Below are 10,345 nucleotides of genomic sequence, written 5' to 3' on the forward strand. Positions count from 1 at the left end.
CTTTAGCGACCGCTACAGACCACAGTATTGCAAATATTGCAAGTAACAATGAACCAATCTGCAAATATTGCAAACATATCCAAATATTACACTTTTACGTCTTTATAGCAACACATTGCCTCTGTTCGTCACAGCTTTGGGCCAGAATGAGTGGGCCGAAAGGCGTCCTGAGGGAGGAGGGGCCGCGAGGAGAAATAAGGGCACGAGGAAGCGCGAAGCCCCGCCCACACGGCGGTTCATTAGCGATGCGGACGCCCGCGATTGGCTGGCGGCCCTCGGCTTTGAAGTCCGCGGCCCCGCCTCCCCCAGCGTCCGGTCCGCGGGGCGAGTAGGAGACCGGGACGCCGCGAGTCGGGGGCAGTCGGCGCACGGACACCGGGAGCTGCGGACGCCGCGCGTCGTTGCTCGGCCTGGATATTATTTATAGGCTCGCGTCTGCGATGACGACACCGTCGTGCTGCGGATTTTACGGTTTTTCTTCACTCCGACGCTGACGGCGGATAGTGTTGTTGTTGTTGTTGGTTTTAAGAGATTAAAAGGATGCCCGTATTTTTCGTTCTTTAAAAGACTTTTGGGACTAAAGTTACGCCGATGTCTCAGTTGGATACAATTTGACGCCGGAACCGGAGTACGATGCTTTTTGTCGGGTAGTCGATCCAGATCCAGATGAGCGGTTCTTTCCTCGGACCTGAAGCCTATCCTCAGCGCCGGAGCCCGGAGAGTGCCACGCACACCAGCGACAGCGACCGCTTCCGCGTCTTGTTGGCCCCTGCGGACCCCGCGCGGCAAGAGAAGAGAATCCCCATCCGGATCCTGAAAATGTTGACCGCTCACACCAGCCACATGCTGCACCCGGAGTACCTGCAGCCGCTGAGCTCCGCGCCCGTCAGCATCGAGGTGAGCCGCGGTCCGCCCGGCACCGGAACACACCCGCTCCTACATGCGCGCTAGAACGTGCTTATTACGTGGGTGCGTAAATGGTTTCGGTTCGTTCGGAACGTTCGATCGGCGAATTCCGCCAGAACCTCGTAAATGTGTCGGCGCGACAGAAAGAAAGTGGAATTAAAAAGGTGCGCCAGTCGCTCGTACCTCCCGCCGACTCGGGTTACACGTCCGCCGTCGGATCGAACTCGCGGGCCACACCCTTTCCGTCTTTACGGGGACGATAACAACGAAGGGGATCTGCAGCAAGTGTGTTTGTTTAGAGAGAAAAAAATGAATTATAACAATAAAATACATTCTAACAAAAAAAAAAAAACGCTATATGTTAAATTGACCTGTTTTCTTCTTCTCCTTCTTTTAGCTGGACGCTAAAAAGAGCCCCCTGGCCTTGTTGGCTCAGACCTGCTCTCAGATTGGAAAGCCGGACCCGCCGCCGTCGTCCAAGCTCAGCTCCCTGAGCGACAAGGACCAAGGGAGCCGGTCCTCGGGCTCCTCTCTGAAGTCAGGGGACCAGCACCAGGATGACAAGTCCAGCTTCAAGCCCTACGCCAAAGCCTGCGGGGAAAGTCGCAAGGAAGGAGTCGCTAACGGCGACAAGGCAGGCTTTCGGGTGCCCAGTGGCAGCGTCGGCGCCACCACGTGCCCGTCGTTCCGCCCGCGCTCGGCCTCGCCCAGGACCACGCCGCCCCCAGTGCACCCGCAGGTACAGGCCCACCGGCAAGCACAGCCTTCTCCCACCCAGAAGTCGGCGCACTCTCAGCCCCACCACACGGACTCCAAGCCGGGCGGCTCGGAGGCGACCGCCGGGGACACGAAAAAGGAGCCGGAGCACTCCAAGCCGGTCCTGGACCACGCTCAGCTGGCCAACTCGAGCCACGCCAGGGCCAGCGCCAACTCCAGCAACGCCAGCTCCGCCGGCAGCCCGCAGCCCGACAGCAAGGCCGACCCGCAGCCCCTGCAGGCCGGCCTGGGCTCGGGACACGTTGCCCCCGTGTCCCCGTTTAAACCAGGTCACTCTGTCTTCCCGCTGCCGCCCTCCACCATGGGATATCATGGCTCCATTGTGGGAGCCTACCCAGGATACCCCTCCCACTTCGTCCCTGGCCTGGATCACGCTAAATCCAGCCTGGCGGGAATGGGGGTTCCTGGAAAGCACCCCAGCTCTAGCCCTCTGACGGGGGCGTCGCCTCCCTCTTTCATGCAGGGCTTGTGCAGGGACCCGTACTGTTTGTCCTACCCCAACGCCCCCCATCTGGGGGGCAGTAACTGCTCTTCCTGTGTCCATGACCCGTCCTCTGCTCTCAAGACCAGCTTTCCTTTGATGTATCCGTCCCATCATCTCCATTCCCTCCACCCCAACTCCCTGTCGTCCAGCGCCACACCCTCCTTGTCCCACCCACTCTACACCTACGGGTTCATGCTCCCCAACGAGCCGCTGCCACACGCGTGTAACTGGGTGTCAGTCGGAGGGCCGTGTGACAAGCGCTTCGCCACCTCAGAGGAACTTCTAGCCCACCTGCGCACCCACACAGCGCTCCCCGGCGTTGACGGCAAGCTCCTGTCCTCCTACCCGTCACCCAACTCCTGTCACCTGCACCTTCCCCCGCCCAGCAGCCCCGGCGCCCTGCCTAGCTCCCTCTCCCTCCGTGGGTCCCCAGGTCTGGGCCTGGCCCGCTACCACCCCTACGGCAAGGCCCACCTCCCGGGAGCGCCGTCCCTCCCCCTGCACTCCCTCCCGGCCTCGGCGCCGTACTACTCCCCCTACGCCCTCTACAGCCAGAGAATAGGTTCGGCATCGCTGGGGTACCAGTGACCGACCCCTACGGGGAGAACGGACCCCCGGCTGTTAATGAAGTGGACGCCCAGACGAGTCTGAATGTGCGGGGCTGGCCCAGGTTCTCGCCAAGACACGCGCAGGTCAGCAGATGCCTTTAAGCGAAGCACTGGCAGCCTGCGCCAGGGTTGTCCAGACTGAGGAAGACAGAATCCAACCCAGATGGTCCAGAGAACACGGCATTAGGTCTTCATTTTTGTCTCAAAATGTCTTTATTATTATTATTGTCCTTGACTGTAAAGACGCAGAATATGTATTTATTTTTCACCCGAGCGCTTGGCTTCCAACCTGGGATTTAAAATGTTCATTATCATTCTTACTATAATAAACATTTATAAATATTATGCTCATCATACATGTTTGTTCTTTAAGATTTCTTAATATTCTAATTTTGCAGAAGTGGACTTGTTTCATGCAAATGTTTTCTTTTTCTTTCACATTTTCTTCTGTTCTTTACCCTTCACATCATTTGACGAAACACCCATGCGCATGTCTTGATTGACACAAGTGTGTTCCTGAAAATTGCCATTTATTTTGTACAGTTCAAAAGAATAAAGATAAAGATGTGATATATTTTCTATTGTAATTGAGCCTGAAACATATGGAATTGAGATGGGAGAAAAACAAATAAAAATTTCAAATAAAAATAATATGTAGTGATGGCAGTGCTATCCATTTACCAGAAAAGTCATATTTTGTGTAATAAATGATATTGGAGTACATTTTCCGCTTTGGTGTGAGTTTTTTAATTGACGCTATATGAGGAGGAAAATGGTCAAAGAACAAGCAAAATATCAATCTGAACCAGATGTTAAGGCCCAGAGGGTGCGGGGGTGTTCAAAACGGGCTTTCTGATGGATTGTCTTGGAATACAAAGGGCTGAATGACAATGGCAGATGATTAAGAGAGAAATACTAGTCTGACTTCTCCGTGTGAAGCCTTTGTAGCAAAATCCACTGTGCAGCACCTCGTTCCGTCAGCCATTTAAATGAATCATCGTGCGGATAATCCCAAACGTTCCCACTTCGCGCTCCGTACGGTGGCCCGGAAATGCGCGGGCGGCGGGGGCCCTGGTGCGCGCTCGGGGTGGGGCGCCTGCACCCCCACACGGCGCTCGGGGTCCATTAGGCTTCCGCACCGGAGAGGACGCAGCACAGGTGTCACTTGACAGGGCCATTAACAAAATAGATCACCATGCCGAGCCACGGTTGGCCCGGCCGGTCCAGCAAGGTCACGGCGCCCTGCTAGCTGTTCCGTGTGTTTAATCAGGGAGCCTGCTCGTATTTTTCATCCGCGGGCCGGCCTGTCTTATCTGGCACGCTGGGGTCAGGAGAACAGAGGAGGTGTGGAGGAGGTGCGCTGCATGCAGCCAGTTTCGCGCCCACGGAAACGGGCACAAACCGGCCTGGCTCAGGCCGGGTTGTGCATCTCGTAACGTGAAATAGTATTTTTGCTGCCAAGGCTGCATTTGCAACACTGAGACACCTCAAGCCAGGAGGAGTTTTCCCTCAGACTGCTTTCACCAAACCAGACCTTTCACATTAGTGGTCTTGAAAGACAGGAAATGAAGAAGGGAAATCATTTTTGGAGCATTTCTGCTAAGAAAATCTCAGAATCTGTCTCAGAAAGGGACTGGATAGGATTTATGGGATTATAACATGGGTTATGTTGCCACCATTCGATCTGGAGTAGAACTACACCTTCCAAAAAAAAAATAAACTGTCGTGTTTGTTTTTTTTATTATTAACTTAATGCTCTAAATCATTATTATTAAGAAAGAAATTGTGCATTAACAGGTGATCTGCTAAACTCATCCAGACGGGACTTCCAGACTACTGGCAATGGGAGATTTTCCAGGAAGAAAGAGATAGCTGAGCTCCATCACCGCACAAGGCAGGAAACAAAGGTGAAACTGAGGGGAAAACTTTCCATCTTATCCAAGGGGAGGAATGAATCGCGCTGTCGCTGTCTCACACTCGTTCATCAAAGCCCACCATTCTACTCTTTCCATCCTTCTCCTCATCAATCTCTCCCTCCATTTATCTTTCTCTCTTCTCACAGTTCCAGCTGAGTCAACATTCAAGACACTCCATTTCTGTCGCCGGGCCACAGAAGGGGGTGGTGAAAAGGGTGCTGGAGTTAATTTAGTCCCTGACCGGTGTCTTCGCAGTGAGGTCACACCTGTGGGACTGTTCTTCTGCACCCCTGCGCCACACAGCGATTGAAAGGAGGTTGGGAATTCTGGGAGTCCCCGGGGCTGTAAATGATTTTCCAAACTGCACTGTCTGCAGGTCGGTTCAGCAATAATGCATTAATAATATTTAACAAGTGATCGATGGGATTTCAGGCAGTGAAGTATTAAGGAATTGATTAAGAAACTGAACAACTGAACCTTAATACGTGCAAAAAGAATTCTTTTAAGGTTTAAAGTACTCCTGATTGATTAATTTACTATACTGATTTAAGTACTTTACTTTAGTGAAAGTGATTGTGAAACACAGTGTCCTCTGCTTTTCACCATCACCCTTGGAGAGCAGTGGGCAGTCATGACAGGCGCCCGGGGAGCAGCGTGTGGGGACGGGGACTTTGCTCGGTGGCACCTCAGTGGCTGGTGAGGGATTCAATCTGGCAACAAGTCTGTATCCTTACCTGCTAGGCCAACAACTCCCCACTTGACTTTTGCTTTACCAGGCAGACAGACATCTGTGTATTTTGGGGACATGCCCCCAGGATCCCCTGGAATCTGTAAAACTTGGTCAGGGCGTCACAAAATCTATTTTCCTAATCATTTGTACCAAAATTTGTATTCGATTATTATGGTTAAACATGTATGGAATTATGGAATGTTCTATCTTATGATATGTTGTTGAGGGTGTGGCTAAAATATTCCTCTTCTTGATGGGTCCTTACCCTGAGAAAGTTTGATTGCTCCTTTGGGAAAAGTGACATTTTGGCAAATTCCATTTTTGCTCTGGTGAAAATGCATCAGATTATCTTGATTGTATCTTACATTTACATTTACAGCATTTATCAGACGCCCTTATCCAGAGTGACGTACAATCAGTAGTTACAGGGACAGTCTCCCTGGAGCAACTTAGGGTTAAGTGTCTTGCTCAGGGACACAATGGTAGTAAGTGGGATTCGAACCCGGGTTTTCTGGTTCATAGGCGAGTGTGTTACCCACTAGGCTACTACCACCCTCTTATCTTCTCTTATCACAGTGACATGGATAACATGGAACATGTAAATGTAATATCTGATTCTGCCACAAGTAACCGCGATTAAAAAGAGTCAGCCCCCCCCACCCCTCACCACTGGCTGCTGAGGTAAGCTGGGCCCAGTTGCCGGGCAGACGGCCGACACCCCCGGTGATTAATGAGTGCCGGGTGTGGAGCCGTTTCTCAATTAGCCGCCAAGTGCGCACTATTTCACGGCGGTGACAGGCACCCCGGACAACACTAGTGAACTTCTCTCTCTCTCTCTCTCTCTCTCTTTCCTTTTTCCTTTCCCCAGCCCTCAGTCATCCGCAGTTTACAACTTTGGGCAGAGTTTTGAGCGTTCATGATACAACACTCCGGCTCTTTCCAGCACTGACCACACTGTAAAGCAACCCAGATGCTCTGAGCACATCTTTCATCTCAGCCATAAAAATCACACACACACGGGTCCTGTTTTATTTCTCCAGCATCCAGTCAAAACGTCCTGCAGCCTGGACGCCTTGGTAGCAGTCCCGCCATGGTGTTTATTCCCACATCTTAAAGATTCGCATTTACCGCCCGCCCGCCATCGCTCATTCAAATGAAATCAAGCAATGTTTGAGCACCGGTTATACAAACACACCTCTGCCTATTCATCCAATCCGTCCATGCTGCAGTTCTGGACAGTGTGCGTGTGCGGCGACAGACATGCACCCCATAACAAGCAAGCGAGAAGAAGGGACGCTGCAATTATGGCGCACCGCTAATAACACGCATGCCGCAGCGCCAGCTGGGTTCCATTTGCGAACGCGCCGGGGAAGCGCGGCCGCGGATGTCATGAGCGTGGAGCTCACGGAAAAAACGTGCCTTGGCAAGGGGAGCGAGCGCCGCTCGGGGGTCCTCACAAGCCGTGCCCAGGGGGACAATACTCCACCTCGCCCCAGTGGGAGAGGGCCGGCGGTTTAACACGCCGCCATTCTTCAGCCCGGCGCCTCGTTTCCCCCAGATGTAGGTGACCGTGTCCAAAATGCGCACTGTGCCATTTTCTAGAACATTCTCCCGACCGCCAACTGCTTCTTCTCGTTCGGCACAGGCTAAGGTTTGCCGTTACCGTAGGCCGGCCACTTTTGACGTAAAGCTCCGTACTGTACGAACATCTGCTACTGCACTCGGGGCTCGACTGCTTCTCGTTTTCGCTAAATCGTTATAGGGCTACATTGTTACGCTCTAATCACTCTCATATTTCCAGCGAGCAACACAGTGCAAGGTCAAACTTTATTTTGGTTCGCGAGCGAACAACATCGGGGTCATAAATCACCGCTTTTATTGAAAACATTTGTGCAAACCAACAGGCTCGTTTGGATCAAGGGGGGCAGTTCTTCGTATTCGATCTGCAATTATACATCTCTAATCACCAGTCATTATTCGGCTGCCTAGCAGAAATCAAAAACTACCTGGCAAAATGTACTGTACAGAATGTTCCTAGAAAAAGGCCTTAAGGTTACAGAGCAGAAGGGTACGTCCAACGCTGATGAAATATATAGAGATAAAATTGCTCTTGTCAACACCATGTCATTTTTCTCGGCACAATGACAGCTCTGAACGCATTGCTCGGCTACGGCATGGTCAGGCAGCGTGCCAATTATACAACTGCCTCTTCCGAGCCTTTGGAGGCTCAGTTCAAATGCAGACACTCCATATATATATATATATATATGAATTCATGTTCTGTGAACCGCCGTGTTATGTCTTCAACCAGAGTGGGGTGGGGGGGTTAGTTATTTTCTTACTCTTTTTAGACCCTGGATGACCACTCCCTCAGCACACCACCATGTACAGGGTTGTAAGTTAACCCAGCTGTCCGTAAAGATGGTTCGTGGAGGTGTGGGGGGAGAAAAGGGGTGGAGACTAGAGGGGGGGGGGGTGGGGGGTTGGCACAGAAGGGAAACAGAGCTGATTATCCAAATACAGTCATTAAAGGGGAAATGTGTTTTTCAAACTGTCAAGATGATTAATGGGTGAGAGCAAATCCTCACAAATGCTCTTGTTTAGTCTAACTGGCAGACACGATCCTGCCCATTGATTTATGGTTGGACTGCTGTGTGAGGCCTAGTGAGGTTAGCAGGGGGGGGGGTGGCTTTTTTTTAGGGGTAGCGAAGGGATTTGCGGTGAAGCAACGTTATGGCACATGAGTTAAAATGACAGGAGGAGGGCGTGTGTGAAAGGAAACAACTCGGACTAACTTTTGCGCTCGTTTTATTTTTCTTTAAGGGTAAACAGCCTGGCAGCTTTGACATTTTGACGGAATACTCAAATGGCCACAAAAACATCTGTGACCCGCTTGTGAAATAACAGTTTCTTTGTGGATGATAAATATGGATGGAAGGCGTTCTGAAAAGTTAGAATTTCAGACATTTCCGTCACAGCTGTCTGGAGGATTCCATATATAGTTTATGTGCCAATGGCAAGTAGGAAAAGAGGGGAAAGGAGAAAGAGATGGAGGTTCTTGTACAGGACTGACCTCTGAAGTGATTGATTGTCTCCTGTTTGAATGCTAAAGTGCTGATACTGGGTTATTCTGCCTTTCCTGACCTCTACAAGAGGTGCGTATCCATGACAACTCCAGGAGCCATGACAGCCAACCACTCAGAAGTGACCAGCATCCTGTACAGATTAGCAGACATTCAACTATCAAAGTGAAAAGATAAACTTCCAGATAAACTATTGAATTAACCCTTATGTGTTTGGGTCTGTGAGTAAAACAATGCAAATAATTCACATTTAAACACGATGACCATTAACTTTGGCTTATTCTGTGTGAAAACCAAAATAATTAGTTCAATGTAGCACATTTGTGAGCTTTGGCATTGTTCAAATTGAATGTAAATTGAAAATAGATCCATTTGGATCCTATAGTGCTTCAAGTGCACCTATGTTTCTACAAAACGGCACTGTGCACAACTTGAACTTCAAAATGACCAAGAAAATACATTTTAATACTGAGAAAGTATTACTCATAGTAACTATTCATTAATTAAATAAATAAAGAGAGAGCTCTCTTGCCAGGTACGCAACTTACTGAATAAAGAAACCTTTCAAAGTGACCTTTCTGGAGAGTTTCCAAAATCTACTGCAAACTGATGGATCCGGCCCTAAATCCCGTTCCTTCTGCTCCTAAATGACTGATTCTATTGGCAGAAAAATAAAATGGATGACAAGTGGCTGCAAATCTCACTGCCGATTTCACATACAGACACATACAAAGATCCATCAGACGTGGAAAAATGAAGCATGTGACACTGTCCATGGAGAACGTTGGTGTTTTATATAATTTAAAAAAAAGTTTTTCCAACTTCATCCAAGCAGAACCTCGGCCTGTCATCTCCACAATATAGAGTAAAAATGATTTAGGAAGTTGAAGAGAACATCCTGTAAAGTGGCATAACAGTGGCTTGTTTTTGAACAAGGGGGCACTAATAATATTTAATATATATACAAAAGTACTGAACTATTATACCTGAGAGTTAATGTTTGCTGTAATATATTAATATATTCTATATGACTGACATTTATCACTGTGTATTTGATACTACAAAAGTAATTAGAGAAAGAGAGTATACAAAAAGTAAAAATGTACCAAAGGGTTGTTGCTACAAAATACAATGTACAAAAACCAATGTGAGCTGTCCAATCACCATATGGGTATTTCTGTAATGGGCCCTGTAGTAAAACATTCTGCAAGTGAAGGGGGGCAGTGAGAGTGTGCTGTGGGGGTCACAACAGAAGCCGGAGTGTGCAGGGCAGGCATGTCAGTGTATCTTGTGAGTAGTGTATGGACCAGCTGTGAGCAGAGTCCCCACCCCCTAAGCCTCCTAGTCTACGTGTCAGGGGCCCATGATTAATGACCGACAGGCCCGTTTCTCCGGCTTCCTTCCTCGACGGCGATGTCACCCACTCTGTCACGCGTCAGCCTAATGGACATGGTCAGGCTGACATGGGGCGGGAGCCGTTACCCCTTTTATGCCACACACACACCCGCCCAAGAGCCCAGCTTTTTCACAGAGGTGGATGTAGTCTTTCAGCTGCTGATACAAATGCTCACGCAGACAGCAAGAGTTTTGAAACTAAGATGACATTGTGGTGACGCGGTGGTCCAACGGCATGTTGGGTGTGTGTGAGTGAGTGTGTGTGTGTGTGTGTGTGTGTGTGTGTGTGTGTGTGTGTGTGACAGACAGGGGGAGAATGAGAAAGACAAAGATAGAGAGGCAGTGTCTGGTGTGTGAAATGAGAGGAAGGCTGAGATAGAGTGTGAGTGTGTGTGTGACTGGTTCTGTCAGTGTGTGGGGTGTGTGTGTGAAAGAAAAGAGAGCAG

General features: G+C 49.7%; 1 protein-coding gene across 1 annotated transcript; it reads left to right on the forward strand.

The window, feature by feature from the left end:
* The first annotated feature begins 302 nt into the window (after nt 1-302).
* znf703 (zinc finger protein 703) lies at nt 303-3,498 on the forward strand. The gene is made up of 2 exons (XM_028996028.1): nt 303-897; nt 1,304-3,498. The coding sequence occupies exons 1-2, from the start codon at nt 667-669 to the stop codon at nt 2,753-2,755; spliced, it is 1,683 nt and encodes a 560-aa protein (XP_028851861.1). The 5' UTR covers nt 303-666; the 3' UTR covers nt 2,756-3,498.
* Nucleotides 3,499-10,345: the final 6,847 nt, after the last annotated feature.

Source organism: Denticeps clupeoides, chromosome 11 (assembly GCF_900700375.1).
Source record: "Denticeps clupeoides chromosome 11, fDenClu1.1, whole genome shotgun sequence".
Taxonomy (NCBI): domain Eukaryota; kingdom Metazoa; phylum Chordata; class Actinopteri; order Clupeiformes; family Denticipitidae; genus Denticeps; species Denticeps clupeoides.

Bases quoted from the DNA above. Each gene is read 5' to 3' on its own strand.
- znf703 (XM_028996028.1), top strand. From the start codon at position 667: ATGAGCGGTTCTTTCCTCGGACCTGAAGCCTATCCTCAGCGCCGGAGC. The intron at 898-1,303 runs GTGAGCCGCGGT...TCCTTCTTTTAG, and splicing joins CCGCGCCCGTCAGCATCGAG to CTGGACGCTAAAAAGAGCCC.